At 41.9% G+C, this 15,915-nt stretch overlaps 1 protein-coding gene across 9 annotated transcripts in view; it reads left to right on the forward strand.

The window, feature by feature from the left end:
• The window catches only part of TRMU (tRNA mitochondrial 2-thiouridylase), a 31,526-nt gene continuing 15,611 nt past the window's right edge, over nt 1-15,915 (forward strand). For 4 of the 9 annotated variants that reach the window (XR_014539399.1, XR_014539400.1, XR_014539401.1 and 1 more), the window contains exons 1-11: nt 1-463; nt 1,764-1,929; nt 3,868-3,974; nt 4,533-4,655; nt 6,416-6,588; nt 7,971-8,024; nt 8,171-8,237; nt 10,420-10,520; nt 12,695-12,839; nt 13,576-13,658; nt 15,587-15,715. Coding sequence is in view for 5 of the 9 variants with exons in the window: in XM_083575236.1 (XP_083431362.1) it covers nt 376-463; nt 1,764-1,929; nt 3,868-3,974; nt 4,533-4,655; nt 6,416-6,588; nt 7,971-8,024; nt 8,171-8,237; nt 10,420-10,520; nt 12,695-12,839; nt 13,576-13,658; nt 15,587-15,715 (1,236 nt within the window). In the remaining 4 variants the exon portion in view is untranslated. The remainder of the gene's footprint in view (nt 464-1,763; nt 1,930-3,867; nt 3,975-4,532; nt 4,656-6,415; nt 6,589-7,970; nt 8,025-8,170; nt 8,238-10,419; nt 10,521-12,694; nt 12,840-13,575; nt 13,659-15,586; nt 15,716-15,915) is intronic. The other 5 variants (XR_014539402.1, XM_083575239.1, XM_083575237.1 and 2 more) reach the window with 4 other exon arrangements.

The following is a 15,915-nucleotide window of genomic DNA, read 5'->3' on the forward strand; positions in this document are numbered from 1 at the left end:
CGTCACAGTGCAACGTGCGCTTGCTTGCTCCGAGGCGCCAATCCCTACCGGGCCCCGTGAGCCTGACTCGCCCTCATGAGACTCTCAAGGGGTCGCGGGTTCGAATCCCGCGTTGGGCGAAAGGTTCCCAACTCCGCCGCTAGGCCGACCTTCGCGGGCCCTTTCCAACTCGGCCAACTCTGCGACTCGTCGTCAGAAAGACCTCTCTGGTGGTGGTGGGGGGAAATAAAAACAAAACACCGGCAACACAACCGCCCCGCCGCGGACGGCGGTGGTTGGTCTCGCGCGGCCTAGCGGAAAGCGCCGCTTCCCCGCCCTCGGCGAGCTGGGCTCCGCCCCGCGGAAGGGAGCCGAGCCGGGTCCGTGAGGGGAAAGATGTTGGGCGCCGCTGGGCGGCATGTGGCCTGCGCTTTGTCGGGCGGCGTGGACAGCGCCGTGGCGGCCCTGCTGCTGCGGCGGAGAGGTGAGGCAGCAGCCACCCGGGCGGCGGGTTTCGGACGCGGCCCGGCGCCTCGGCCTTCCCCTCACGCGAGCTCCGCTTTTTTCCTCACGGGCCGCGGGAACAGAGCCATCCTCCTTCCCCTGACGCCGCCTCACGGCCGCCGCTTCGTCGCCTATCCGCTTCTCAGCCGGGGTGGAGGTGTTTGTAGGTGTTTTGCTCGCGAGTAAGCCCGGAGGGTTTACTCCCGTGTCTTGAGTGTGGCGGCAGGCCTTCTTCCCGCAGCCTTCACACGTGTCTCGTCAACGCACACGCGAGTCTCTCCCCCCCCTCCCCCCATTATTCTCCTCAGGGAGCCGTTTTCCTGGGTGGGATTTACTTGTTTTATTTATTTATACAGGCTCGCCCTATTCATACGCAAAGACGCCCTTAAAAGAGGATTTTGTAAGCGAAAAGACAATGGGAAGACTTTCCCCATTTGCTTCCCTTACTGCAGAGGAATATTTGAGGTCATGGGGAGAGTCAAAATGGCTTAAGGATTGCTCTCCTGTACTATTTCAGACACATGGTTTATATATTTAGATATGTGAGCGTTTATGGATATTCTGTATTTGAGACCTTAGAATTATAACACCACAAAGTTTCTTCCAGGGAGAACAAATGAGACAACCTTCTCAAGTCTGCCTGTGTGGCTGTGTGCAAGATCGATAAATGCATTAGTAGTATGTCTCCTCCTTGCGTGAAAGGGGCTCTTGTATCTACTGTAAAAGCCTTGTGTCACCCTCATCTTTCCACGGACATTATACTAATACACAGTGCTATTTTTATGGGGAAAGAGGTGCTGGAATTCCCCATGAACACCTCCCTCGTTCTCTTAGAATGGCAATGGCGCCCACCTAAAAAGTTCCAGCTGAAAAACCCCCTGCTAATAAAGCCTTTTGACTACAATTCCCACCATCCTTAGCTATTGGTTAGGGTTAGTAGGAGTTGAAGTCCAAGATACCTGGAGCGCAGCAGTTTGGGAACTGCCTGTGACCTTCATTCGTCCAGTTCACCTTCCTTAGCGATTCCAAGCTCTGAAATTCTTCACTATGAAGCTCTGCTATGAAGCCAAAATAACATCTATTCCTAATCTGAGTATACCTTGGTTTGTTTGTTTTTTGTTTTGAAGCAGTCTTCTGTTACAGCGTGAGGCTTCGCAAAAAAAGGAAAAAGGCTTGCTGAGAAAGAGACAGCTGTTTTCGACAGCTTGCTTAATTTGCAAGGTTAGTCTTGAGTGATTCTTCATGCAAAATATTTTCTTCTTCTTTCTTGTCCTCTCTAGGGTACCAAGTGACTGGAGTGTTTATGAAGAACTGGGACATTGTGGATGAACAAGGAATCTGTTCCGCTGACAAAGACTGTGAAGATGCTTACAGAGTTTGTCAGATACTAGACATTCCATTTCACCAGGTTTTCTATGTAAAAGAATATTGGAATGAAGTCTTTAGGTAAGAGAGTTTTCATTAAAGATTTGCCAAGATAAAGCTTCGCATGGCTCTATGCAGTAATGAAGTAAGGGAGGCTGGTATCCCCAAAGTCAGCTTAGGTCTGTGCTGTAATGCAAACCTTTCTGCATATGCACAGACACTCTGAATGACTGACTGCATTTCCTCCACCTGCAGTGGATATTGGTGGGGTTGCAACTTTCATCTTGCTGTTTTCATCAGAATAGGACTTGTAGAGCGCCTGTTTAGGAAAACATGCCGTTATACATGTGCAGAGTGATCATTAAAAACATCAATTACTCTTTGCAAATCTATAGACAGGGAAAGAGCTTCCATGTAAGAGAGCCCTCGTATGATATTCAGGCACAGTGGTGTAGTGGGGGCACATTTTTGGGATGGGGTGCAACCAGTCCCCCCACAAAGGCCCCTTCTCCACAGGGCTGCATGCAGCCCATCTATGACCTGGAGAGCAGAGAGAAGGAGCAGTGTCGCGGTAGCGTTGCAGCCCCTCTCCTCCACTTGCACCTGGCTGGGCCAGGTGCAGTGGTTCCCCTCAGAATTTCCAATTTTTATGTTTGACTTGGGGCAAAATCATTCTCCCCCCCCCCATCTCCCCCACATCTTCGCATTTCTACACCTTTGACATTTTTATTGTTATAGCCCATTTTAATCTAATAGGACTGTCTTCTTCTCCTGCAAATGCTCCTGAGGTATTTTCCATTTCTTTTAGGGCATCTTGGAGGTATAACGAATAGAGAATGCATGATGGATGTCATGGCCTTGCATCCTTGTAAAATTTCCTTAGGGGAGACTCTGTGAATGAATTTTTCATGTACTAAAGGCTCTGATGGATCACTGTGTCTGGGATGAGAAAGGGTGTGTGTGTGTGTGTGTGTGTGTGTGTGTGTGTGTGTAAAACAAGGTTTCATTTCCTTGTAGCTGATAGGTTGTTTGCTTGATATATCTGGAGATATCTGCTGTAGGGCAGTATAGAGTGCTGCAAATGGTCATTTTTCTTTTATAGAAATTTGTTTTATGATTTTGTGGGTTCATTTTTTTTGATGGGAGGAGTGGAGTGTGCCAAATCTGAGCAAGTGCCATATGCTTCTTCTCCAGACAAAGAGCTTGGCTCAACCTCTACTGAGGATTCAACCTCTCAGTTTGTAGTCATAATTTATTTACAGCTAATGGTTGAGTCCATGCAGAACATTTTATTGTTGTTTGCAGTGATGGACTCATAAGGCACTTTGAGCACCTCATGAGCTCAAAAAGCAGGACTCAGATGTTTAAAATACATGAAGGCACAAGATGAAGATGTCCATTTTCAAAATCATAAAGTTCAACCAGGCTCAGCAGAATTACCTTTGGAGGCTGATTCCTGTTCTTCAATGCAAAGAAGAAGTGAGAGAAACCTTTGCAAGAGCAAGTGAACATCCTCTTATGGCACCGCTTGATGGAATAGGGCATAAATCCCTGCTGATCAACATGCATATTCATAACTATAGACTTCATAGCTAATTATATTGCATACGTGAACATCTTTGAATTGTACAGTCATGGTTTACAAATATACAGTTTGTATTTGCAAGTTGTTGAAAGCATGCCTGCAGATTTTAAGATCTTGATCTTGGTAGTAGTTCTTAATCATGGTTGAATATAATAAACACTGAACTTCATAGTAAGTGCTAAATACAAGAAGAACTGCCATGTTAAACTCAGAGTTTCTGAGCATAAGAAGAAACAACTTCAGTGAAATCCAGACAGAGGAAAGCTTGTTCAGTTCTAGCCCTCTTGCTGGGATGAAAATACGAATGACATACTTGCTTTTACATAAAATGTGTAAGATCCCTGGTAAGCCCATGTGGTTAGATTTAGGTTAAAAATTGGCAAACATGGCGCTGAGTTTCCAAATGTTCATAATCATTCTAGTTTTCTTTACAGCTACCTTTTAAATGAATATGAATTGGGAAGGACCCCTAATCCTGATATTATATGCAATAAGTACATCAAATTCAATTATTTCCTGGATTATGCTGTGAATAACCTTGGTAAGTTGCTTGCAGGTGTGCATTATCTACAACTTAACCAAAGGACTGTAGCTTAGTAGAGCACATGCTTCGATTGCAGAAATTATCTGGTTCCATCCCTGGCATCTTCAGGTAGGGCTGAAAAAGCCCCGTTTGAAACCATGGAAAGCCATAAAAATATTTAACTTCTTTATTTCCTGATATCCTGTATCTATTCTACCCGAGGTGGCATAAATATAGTTCCCAGGAGGTCCCATCCAGGCAAGCAGTGACTTGTCTAACTTCAGCTAGGCGGTGGCCTCATAAGCATTCATACCAGTGGTCTGACTCTGCATGAGCCAGCTTCTTGTGTTTCATGCCTAAATGCCAATAAAGAAACTGCAACCAAAATCAGGAGCAAGCCCTTGAGAAAGTGATACAGATTTTAAGACTGGCCTCTTGTTTTTTCAGGATTTAGGTGTACCATAGAAACTAGCATTGTTACGTAATATGTTGGATCTTTTGTTAACATAGCAGCATGTTCTAAGCTTCTCTCTGAAGAATCTCCCATAACATGCACATATTTTTTAAACCTGCCAGGAGCAGATGCAATTGCCACTGGACATTATGCAAGAACTTCTTTGGAAGACAATGAAGTATTTCAGCAAAAATACATACGCAGGCCAGAAGGACTTTTCAGGAATAGATTTGAAGTAAGAAATGGTAAGTGGCCTACTACTGAAATCCAGATCTTATTTTTAATATAATTTATTATGCTGAGAATTGGGATGAGTGGGGCATATGTAACCTACATATTTTTGCCCATAACATGTATTTTGCAAAAGATCTCTTAGGATAGGATAGGGAAGGAGAAGCTAAAGCAGAGCAGACAATTGATGCAAGGTTACATTATTTGGTGAAGAAATTCTGAAAAAGCCACTGTATAGTGCTGCTCGTTGTAGACCCCATAATCAGGATGCTTGCCTTTGAGTATTGCCTGAACAAAAGTTGGGTTATTTACTGTTTTGGGTTGCCTTATGTATGTTTTAGGGCTGTTGATTGCCCAGATGTACCGTATTTTTCGCTCTATAACACGCACCCGACCATAACACGCACGTAGTTTTTAGAGGAGGAAAACAAGAAAAAAAATATTCTAAACGAAACAGTGGATGTATGATTTTTGTGGTTCATGCTGTGGCCACAGACATGTGATCTGACAGTGAATTTAGAGTAGCCCAATGCAAAAATCCTGAGGATCCATGTGGATCCATGCTTTGTAACCACGTTTTTGCACCACTGCGGCCCCAGGCAATAGTGGGTACGTGATTTTTTTGGTGCAAGATGTGGCTATGGACATGCTATGTGATCTGATGGTGAATTTGGGGTGACCCAGTGCAAAAATCCTGAGGATCCATGTGGATCCATGCTTTGTAACCAAGTTTTATGTGGGGAGGGAAGGAAAAGCACTCAAGGGACAAGGAGCACGCGTGGGGTGTGTGGAGAAGGATGCTGCTAATAATGCAGAAGAGGGGTATAAGGGGAGAAGGCTCCTTTCCTCTCCCGCTTTGCTCCTTTAAAGAAGCAGGCTCGCTGTCCCTCTCTCCTCCCCACTCAGCGGCAATTCTCCCGCTTTGCTGTTTCAAAGCGAGCCACGGAGGAGGGAAGGAAGGGGAACCATGGATCCTCTGCTCACGACTGCAGCAGATCCCCTCCGCCACCCGTAGGCATTCCCTCCATAACACGCACAGACATTTCCCCTTACTTTCTAGGAGGAAAAAAGTGAGTGTTATGGTGCAAAAAATACGGTACCTTATTGTTTCAGCTACTTTGTAATGGCCCATGGGTGAAATAAATGAATCAGACTTTACTTGATTGCGTAGCACATACAGAAGGCATTATATTCTGAAGGACAATGTGCAGTGGATTCTGATGCGAAGTTTTCTATATTTGTTCATCTGCAATTTATGTTCCATAGCATCTGGAATAATTCACAGGAATAGCTTCTTGCTGGGTTGGGCTAAAATCAAATGAAATGTTTATTGCAGCTCTAGCTGGAGTTTCTCTTTGGTTGGTTATGGAATAGTTAGTGCACGTGGAGCTTCCTTTATTAACCATGAAGCAAACTGCACATATTTCCATAGGCTCACACTGAGGAGCTCCATGTATATAGTATCCGTTCAATTGAAGTGATTGGGAGGGCATCATAGTTGGCAGATGAAGTGTGTACATCAGCACTTACTTTGTCTGCAAACAATTGCTGCTTTGTGCAAAGAGTGTTTTCTTAACATTTCTTTAAAATATGCATCACATTTTTTTTGTAATGCGAAAATTTGGATAGTTTTCCTATTAAACTTGAAATCTTTTATAATATTCTCTTTAAGTAATAGTCAGAAATACAGCGAAGGAAACATGCGAGTGAAATGGGCTGTGTATAGTCAATGTAATTTTATTTTATATCTTTTCCTTCACCTCCCTTTTCACAGCTGTAAAACTTCTTCAGGGAGCTGATCATTTTAAAGATCAGACATTCTTTCTCAGTCAGATCTCACAAGAAGCCTTGCGGAGGACCATTTTTCCTTTAGGAGAGTTAACAAAAGACTTTGTAAAGAAGATAGCTGCTGAACATCACCTTCACCATGTACTGCAGAGAAAAGAGGCAGGGTAACTCTTACTGTCTTATCATCAAAGCGCTTAGAGGGGCAATTGCTCACTGAATGGGTCTTGTGCCACCATCAAAAAATGAGTGCAGCGGTAGAATTCTGTCATCCTCAAATTGTTTTTGTCACCCCATTGTTCTCCTGATAAGAGCTTGTTTTGCACACTGTGATTGAAATAGAGATGATTGTAACAGTTCAGTATGGTTGTTCCCTGGACAAAGAAGCCACTTGTGGAGAAGGGGGAAGTTGCCTGTGTTATAGCCCTGTTCCTGGGCATTCATGCATTGGTACTGAAATGTGCATTGGAAAAGTCTATGCCATGTGAGTGGGGCCGATACCAGCCATGGCATTGCGGGCGTGATCACCAGTCCTGTTCTCCATGTGCAGCTGAATTGGGCTCTTCATTACTTCTGGAAAATATTCTATGGTCCAAACTTCTGACGTTTTTTGTTTGAACCATTGGTATTGCTCACTGAAAAAAACTAGCTTTTGTAATGTGTTTAAAGCATGAGTGGTTAGTGAAGTGTACATTTACAACTCTTGTAATCCACACACTGAAGTACAGTGTTTAAACAAGCCTCCCAAAACATTGATATGATCGTTGCTCTGTGTCTCCAATTTGTGGCAGTAGTTCCGAGGAAGACGAATAGAAAGGGTTTGCCAAAAAGTGCTTTAGCTTTTACCACATTTCACATTCCTTGTCCAGTAGAAGTTGAATCTGCATGACATGTCACCAGAAGGTGTTGCATGGTAGAATCAGGCATGAGATGACCATGAATATATTATAGTATTCTTGCCATAGGGTGGTCAAAGAGTGATTCTTTATGTGTTTCCTGGAAGAGTTGATCAGGACGAATGTGGTTTTCCTCTTGTGAATTAAGACCCTAGTTGGTGGAGTAGGGAAGGTGTTTGGGGATCGACCCATTAATCTGGTAAGGGTTGCCATGGTTTTGTGTGATGGTTTTCTGGATATAATTAGCAACAAAGAGGTGTATTGGAATTGCAGTAATTAACAGGTGAGGTGATAATGTTCAGGGAATTAGCTTCCAGAGCAGGTATAGTGGAGAGACTTCTGCTTAACTGCTCTTTTTCATCTGAACTACACAGAATTTCACTTTCCTGCCTTTTTTAAACCAGCTGTTAGTTACTGAGATCTTTTGTAGGAGAGACCAGATATAAATGTTTTAATAAATTAATATTAGATTTTTATTTATGTACTTCAGGGAAGGATGTTGTCTTTGATGGAAATTGAATTTTGCTCTTTGCTCTGCATGTTTCTAGCTTTATCTTCTGTGCTGTTAAAACTTTTAAAATATCCATGCTTTTTTATTTGTTGTTTGGTCACGATGGTCAGCGTTTCTGTTCCCTTGTTTTATTTTAGAGCATGGGAATCTGTTTTATCGGTGAAAGGAATTTTGAAAAGTTCCTTCTGGAGGTAAGTAATTACGGATTCACCACATTTATAGATAACTTGTATCAGGTGTCTTTAAAAAATAAAGTATGCTGTTTTGTTTTGCTTTGGTTTAATTTTCAGATTGTGGCCTGGGAGTGGGTTTTTACACACAGTTGTTTTCCTTGCAGTATTTGGAGCCCCGTCCAGGCAACTTTGTTTCCATTGAAGACAACAAGGTCATTGGAACACACAAAGGTCAGCTGGTATTTTGTTACTATGCTAACATCCCTTGTGTTTGGAAAAAATTGGACTGCTCTTTTGTAATTTATTTGCATTTCACAGCACGGTTATATATGAAAAGCAAGGTTTATACCTCTGTTTTCTGGCTCTCTGACCCCATATCTCATGAACAGGAAGGATGCAGAGGCATCAGAAAGGACTTTTCTGAGTTCTGTCTTTCCTGAGTTGGCCCAACTAACAGTAGATTAAATGTTGAGCCCCGGTGCTTGTAGAACGCAATTTGTGTCAAAAGTATCTGGTTGTAAAAGCTTCAGATTTGGTAGTTAGCTATTCTACTGCTGTGTTCTGTTTCTGTTTTATTAGCTGATAAATTGTAGGGAAATGAGCCTTTTTTTAGGCTGACAAAATTTTGATCCTTTAATCTCTTTAAAGTAAATGGTAAAGCAATATAAACATAAACATGCTTAAGGAAGGAATCTGTTAATGCTTGAAATTAGACCAGACATGTAAAGGGAGAACAATCATTTTCACAAAGAAAGGAATTGTAATAATTGCTGGGCTTGGCCTTCAGCAGCGTGAGACTTTGCAGAGGCTTTTCAACAGGGTAGTTTTGCTGTGCATTTCTCATTAAATCCAAAGGAAGCTGTGGGTTTTGATTCCTCAAAGTTAAGCCTAAGGTTTGGGAATGGGGTTGTGGGACTGGAATGTTCATTTCTCTGGAGGCGACTGGTCTGGGGTCTTGCACACCCTTCATTCCCTTAATACAGAGATATAGAGGTGGTTCCAGTCCTTCACGGTGCTTCTCTTCTTCATAGTTAGGTAAAGGTAAAGGGACCCCTGACCGTTAAGTCCAGTTGCGAACGACTCTGGGGTTGCGGCGCTCATCTCGCTTTATTGGCCGAGGGAGCCGGTGTACAGCTTCCGGGTCATGTGGCCATCATGACTAAGCCGCTTCTGGTGAACCAGAGTAGTGCATGGAAATTCCATTTACCTTGCAAGATGGAATATATAGGTTCAAAAGATTTGTAAGGGGGAAGAGGCCTACCCATTCGATGGCAAAACTATTGCATATTTATATTCTCATTTTGGTATCTATCTAAAAATTACACATTTCAAATTTGTGCATGTAACATGAAAATGTGGACTTTTATTGGTTTATTTATATGACTGAATGCAATCCAAAATATGGTCACTGAGAAATGCTGGTGTAATAAAATAGAAATGAATGTGAGTTATGAGCCATAATTCTCACTTGCAGATCCTTACCTCTACCTTCCACTCATTAGGTGGCCTTTTTCATGCCATGATTGTTGACTTTCCAATATGTAACTTTCAGACACTCGCTTGTTTTACAGGGCTACTGTGAGAATTACTGAAATAATAGTGCTTCAAGTGGTAGAAATATGCTATATAACCCCAGTTTGAATGTGCCCATTGGTTCAAAAGGGTTGGCAACCCCTGTTCTATTGTCTACCTTGTGATTTAAGTTAGCCCCTCAGTGCAGTTTTAAAGGCAAATGGTACAAATAACCATTGCTGTAAATACATCTACAAATGGGTGGCTTAAATTTGTAATCTCTATAGGCCAGTGGCATGATCAAACACAGTAAGATTTTAAATTGTAAGACAAAATGTTGGTAGAATTCTTGTCTTTGTGAGTTTTAGGTAGTTGAACTTTCTTGCATAATAACTGAGAACATTTTTTTGTTTCCTTGGTGAAGTAGAGCAATACCCTCAATTATAACAGTTTCACAAAATATGCTCATATCTCCTCTAATGCCTGCTTATTTGCCAATTTGTTATCTGCTACTTTTCTTGATAAATACTGTTCCAAAGGCCTAGAAAGGAACTTGTGCCTGATCCTAGCTAATAAAGTGTATAAATATGGAGCATTTTTTGACATTTGAGGCGGGCGTGGCAGATGATTGTCAGCATATTCTGCTTTGTTGAATCACACTTTTAGAAAAGGTTTTTGACTTTATAGACTCAGGCTTACTTTTTTAAAAAATGAAAATGAAAATGCCACAGTTGATGAGTGTCCCCTAAGTTTTCATGAGTTACTCATTCAGAAACTATATTTTTAATCTGTAGGATTCTGTTCTCTGTTGAAATGGTAGGTTGCGATTTCTGGAGGAACAAAAGGCTTAAGCAGTGTTAACGATGTGAAATATATATTTTATTTTATTTTTAATTTTTAGGTTGTTTCTTGTATACGTATGGCCAGAGAGCCAGGCTAGGAGGCCTCAAAGATGCTTGGTTTGTTGTAGATAAAAATATTGCCTCTAGGGAGATCTTTGTGGTAAGTTTTCTAATTCTGTGTACCGTTTGTAATTCCTGCCAAAAAGAATGTGGTTATTATTGGCCTAAGATTCTTGGCTTTTCCATTGAAAAGAAAAAGAAAAGCCGTTAAGTTAGCTGGTGTCAAGTTTTATTACATCCTGTTCAAACTGGCTTTTGATTAACAAGATTAACAAGATTCTTTGATTAACAAAGATTGAAAAGGATGTTGGCATCAGGAATCTAATGGCATGCACTGAAAGAAATTGTTGAGTTTTGCCTTAGAACTAATGTAAGTTAGTCTTACCAAATATATTACTATATCTTTGATTAATAATGTTTGTCCACGGCAGTGTAGGTAGTGTTTATCATGGTATATTGCCTAAAACCTGTTTAAAATCCCAAATTCCATAGTAAAATCATAGTTTAGTTTGCATAGCTAAGCTTTGCCCCCCCCCCACACCTAGACATGTACCTTGGTTTAAGAGCAGCTTAGTTTATGAACAACTTGGATTAAGAATCCTGCAAACCCAGAAGTAGGTGCTTTGGTTTGTGAACTTTGCTTTGGAAGCAGAACATGTTCCACTTCCTGTTGAGTGTGTTCCATTTGTAAATTGAATCCCCTGCTGCTATGGGAAAGCACGCCTTGGTTTAAGAGCACTTTGGTTTAAGAATGCACTTCTGGAACGGGTTAAGTTCGTAAACCAAGGTACCACTGTAAAAGGAGACACCCAGTAAACCTGCTTGTTATCTTGCAAAATGAGGGGCTGGAAAGGTGAGGAAAACTGCAAAACTGTTTTAGCTATTTTAGTCATGCTGGCCAGATGCCGGCTCCCTTGCCCTGAAGCGGAATGAACACCGCACCCCATAGTCACCTTGGACTGGACTTAACTCTCCAGGGATCCTTTAGTTTTACCTTTACCTGCTATTTACAGATGTTGCACTATGATAGGAGCCCATAACACCCACCCACTTCAAATAATCATTTCGCACCCTATTTTTTGGGCATTCTTTAGCCATTCTTAGACAAGAGGTTGCTAACCTATGACTCTCTAGATCAGAGTTTTCCAAACTTGGGTCTCCAGCTGTTTTTGGACTACAACTCCCATCAACGCTAGCTAGCAAGACCAGTCGCCTGGGGTGATGGGAATTGTAGTCCAGCAATATCTGGAGGACTGCAGGCTAAGCATGCTTGCTTGAGATTCAGAAATCATGCTTAAACGCAAGCAAGCCAGTTTTTATGTTTTTTGCCATCCCTTTTGTAGAAAATGAAAGTACTGAAATCTAAAGACAAGATAAACCACTGTCCTTGTGATCCCAAGGTATTTTGTGTCATCTTGTCCTATAGGAAACCCTGAATCTTGCAGAAATTTTCATGGTTTCACTGAAGTAGTTTCTCTCTTCCTGAAAGAAATATTTGAAGCAGTGACGTCATTAAACATCAGACTTTTTAAAAAATTGAGATCCAAAGATCCAACACAGTCTTCTTCTTTGGCGATCCCTCGTAGCCGAGTAAGATTGTCTTCCATGAACACAGTTTTAACAGTGAGTCAGTAAGTGGCTGTGGAGGCCAATTCTGGATCCACATGTCCTTCCACAGTTAGGACCTTGGTTTCCGGGTGGGAGTTGAGCATGGTGAAGGTTTACCAAGTGTGCCTTCCTCTTAGCACGTTTCTCCCTTGTGTCCTGAGTTCGAGTGTCTTCAAAGCCCATGACACCTTTGGTAAAGGCTGTTCTCCAATTGGAGCGCTCGCAGGCCAGTGTTTCCCAGTTGTCAGTGTTTATACTACATTTTTAAAGATTTGCCTTGAGACAGTCTTTATACCTCTTTTGTTGACCACCAGCATTACACTTTCCATCTTTAAGTTTGGAACAGAGTGGTCGCTTTGGAAGACGATCATCAGGCATCCGACCAACAGGACAGTCCAACGAAGTTGATGTTGAAGCATCATTGCTTTGACACTATTGATCTTTGCTTCTTCCAGTGCACTGGCATTAGTTCACCTGTCTTCCCAAGCGATGTGTAAAATGTGTAATCAAAAACCACAGTATTGCAAACGTGGCTGTGAAGTTACTAATCCGTAATAAAAGAGTGGCTTTGTAACTGTTTTCCTTACCCAAATGCTGGTTTTAGTCATAATGATCAGCCATGTGATCAGCCAGTTTTAAATTAAAATTGTTGTACCCACTTCCAAGGCACCCTCTACAGACCATCCTGCACTTTACAGAGATCTCTTGCGGACAAACAGGGTACACTGGATCGCAGAGGAACCTCCCGCAGAGCTGATTCGGGACAAAATGATGGAGTGTCATTTCCGCTTCCAACACCAGATGGCACTAGGTGACTAGACGTCATTTATTCGTTCATTTTACTTCTGTGGGGAAGGCGTTTGGTATTACAGTGGTACCTCGGGTTAAGTACTTACTGTATTTTTCGCTCTATAAGACGCACCAGACCATAAGACACACCTAGTTTTTGGAGGAGGAAAACAAGAAAAAAAATATTCTGAATCTCAGAAGCCAGAACAGCAAGAGGGATTGCTGCGCAGCGAAAGCAGCAATCCCTCTTGCTGTTCTGGCTTCTGGGACAGCTGCGCAGCCTGCATTCGCTCCATAAGACGCACACACACATTTCCCCTTACTTTTTAGGAGGGAAAAAGTGAGTCTTATAGAGCAAAAAATACGGTAATTCATTCCGGAGGTCCGTTCTTAACCTGAAACTGTTCTTAACCTGAAGCACCACTTTAGCTAATGGGGCCTCCTGCTGCTGCCGCGCTGCCGGAGCACGATTTCTGTTCTCATCCTGAAGCAAAGTTCTTAACCCGATATACTATTTCTGGGTTAGCAGAGTCTGTAACCTGAAGCATATGTAACCTGAAGCATATGTAACCTGAGGTACCACTGTCCTAGGAAAAGAGCCAGTATTACTGCACAATGACATTTATTTGGATTAGGAGATAGCATTCAAATTTGATGAGAATGCGAAAGCTAGTTCTTTAACATCTATTTTATTTTATTTTGTGTTTTTTGTTTAAAGCTAGTTCTTTAACATCTATTTTATTTTATTTTGTGTTTAGAGCCTTGCACCTTAACTCTAAATCAGGATGGGACTGTATGGGTGACAATGGTCAAGCCAATCAGGGCTCTTGCCCCAGGCCAGGTAGGTACGGAAGATGCTTTTGGTTTCTTCCTGTGTGTTAAATTTACAGCCTATCGGTCAACTGGGACTTCCTTCCTGGGTGGGGAAAAATATGCTTAGGAAATTCAGCCTTAAGCATCTCACCGTTTGAACACAAGAGTCCTGGACAGGTAAAAAGCTTCGTCAAAATACGTTTGAATTTCTTTATTTCTTCAGTCTGAATTGATCACAGTTTGAACTTTTAAAGTTGATCTTACATAAATTGTGCCCCACAACAAGTCTGCTTGGATTTTTTCCCTGAGACATAATGACTTCTTCTGTCAATAAGTTGCAACGTATTTTCAGTGCAGCAGTCTTATGCAGTTACCTGAGAGCAGGCCTCTTTGCATATACAGTGGTGCCCCGCAAGACGAATGCCTCGCAAGACGGAAAACCCGCTAGACGAAAGGGTTTTCCGTTTTGGAGGTGCTTCGCAAAACGAATTTCCTATGGGCTTGCGTCTTGCGAGTTCCTGCGGGGTTTCCCCCCCCCCCCTTTTTCCCAAGCCGCTAAGCCGCTTATCAGCCTGCAGGGAAATACTGTTTCTAATGGATTTTTCTTTCCTTGTTGCACAACTTTCTGATCCCTTGCAGTTTCATTTTACTAATTATCATTTATTGGGTACTATAAATTCAGTCGTCCCTATTTCTTTTTTTAAAGAAAGTTGTAGAATGTGTATAATGGACTGCTAATTATAGTGAAAGAGGCAACACTAAGCTCTACTTCTTTCATTTTCCGTGAGTCAGTGCCAGATCCTGTGGACGTCTGCTTGGAAGTGGGACCCACTGAGTTCAGCAAAGCTCACTTCCAAGTAAATGAGGAGGAGGGATGAGCTGTAGCTCAGTGAAAAAGCACCTGCATTGTATGGAGAAGGTCTCGTGTTGAACTCTTGGCTTCTGTAAGAGCAAAACTGGGAAAGACCTCTGCTTGAGATCCTGGGAAGCAGTTGCCAGCTGTAAAAGACAGTGTTTGGCCGTTATGGGCCAGTGGTCTAATGTAAAGTAGTACAGTGTTTTGAGAGGGTGCAATACCTTTTCTAAAATGGATGAATAAATGAGAACTGTAGCTGTTGCCCACTTCCTTCTGTTCCATTTTCATCTCACTCTATCCTAGAAGAAATGGGTTGCATTTTGGAAAGCAGCATAATGGCTTCAACGACTGACGTGAAAACGCTCAGAGCGCTTTCTAAACTGCAGCCTCGTATCAAGACGGTGACTCAAGCAAGTCCTACTGAAATCTTGAGAGAGTGAAGCGAATAGCCAAGCGCAGGGTTGTGTCCACAAAATAGTGAGACTTAAGAACATTTAATTTTTCAGAAGAGTCTTGCCATTGAATTCTCATACACAGCTGAGTAGTTTGTTTTATTTGGACCTGGCGATGTCTTGAGTCACCAGCCTCCAAAACTGCAGGATGGCTTTCAAATCCTGCAAATTTAACAAAAAAGGATCTACAATACAACATAAAAATGTGTGTATGTGTCCTGGTGTGCAGATTAATTGATGCTATGGGCTGTGTGCTTGTGGTCTATTGATGGGTGTGCTAGATAGTAATGATTAAGTTCAGATGTTAGTCTCCTAGTGAAGAGAATTTTTATAGGCACCTTTTGAGTGGTATATCAAAGGAAAAGCATTTAACATACTTGCCATGGAATGCAACACTTGCCTTTTTGTTTATTTAGAAGATTGCTTCTTTAAAACTGTATATTGTATATCTATATATCTGTGCAGTTTTTTTATATATTGAGTTTCACACATACCAATAACTTTGATGCCCTTGCCTATTTTTTCACATTGCCATGTTCAAAAAGGAGAGCTTACATGTGACTTTGGTTCTGTGTTCAGTTATCTATTCCTTGCAGTTACACATAACTCTCTGTGTGCTGTAAACATTGTTGCCATTTGTCTTTTCAGTTTGCTGTTTTCTACAAGGGTGATGAATGTCTTGGCAGTGGAAAGATTTTGAGACTGGGTCCCTCGGTGTATACTTTGCAGCAGGGCAGAAACAGAGAAAAGACGGCTGAGAATGGGCCTGAGGTCAAGGTAGAACCAGCCACGTGACTGCTTTCTTTCATGCAAAGACTTTGTTACTTAATGATGTTGAATTAAAAGAGAGAGATCAAATGGTCTTACAGTTACAAGAACACATATGAATACACACATTGACGTATTTGTTGGGATATTTTCACGAGGTGAATTATGATAATACTTTAGAGGTTTTTTTAAAAAATGAAATATTTTTG

The sequence above is a fragment of the Podarcis filfolensis genome (assembly GCF_964270895.1).
Source record: "Podarcis filfolensis genome assembly, chromosome: 10".
NCBI classification, from domain to species: domain Eukaryota; kingdom Metazoa; phylum Chordata; class Lepidosauria; order Squamata; family Lacertidae; genus Podarcis; species Podarcis filfolensis.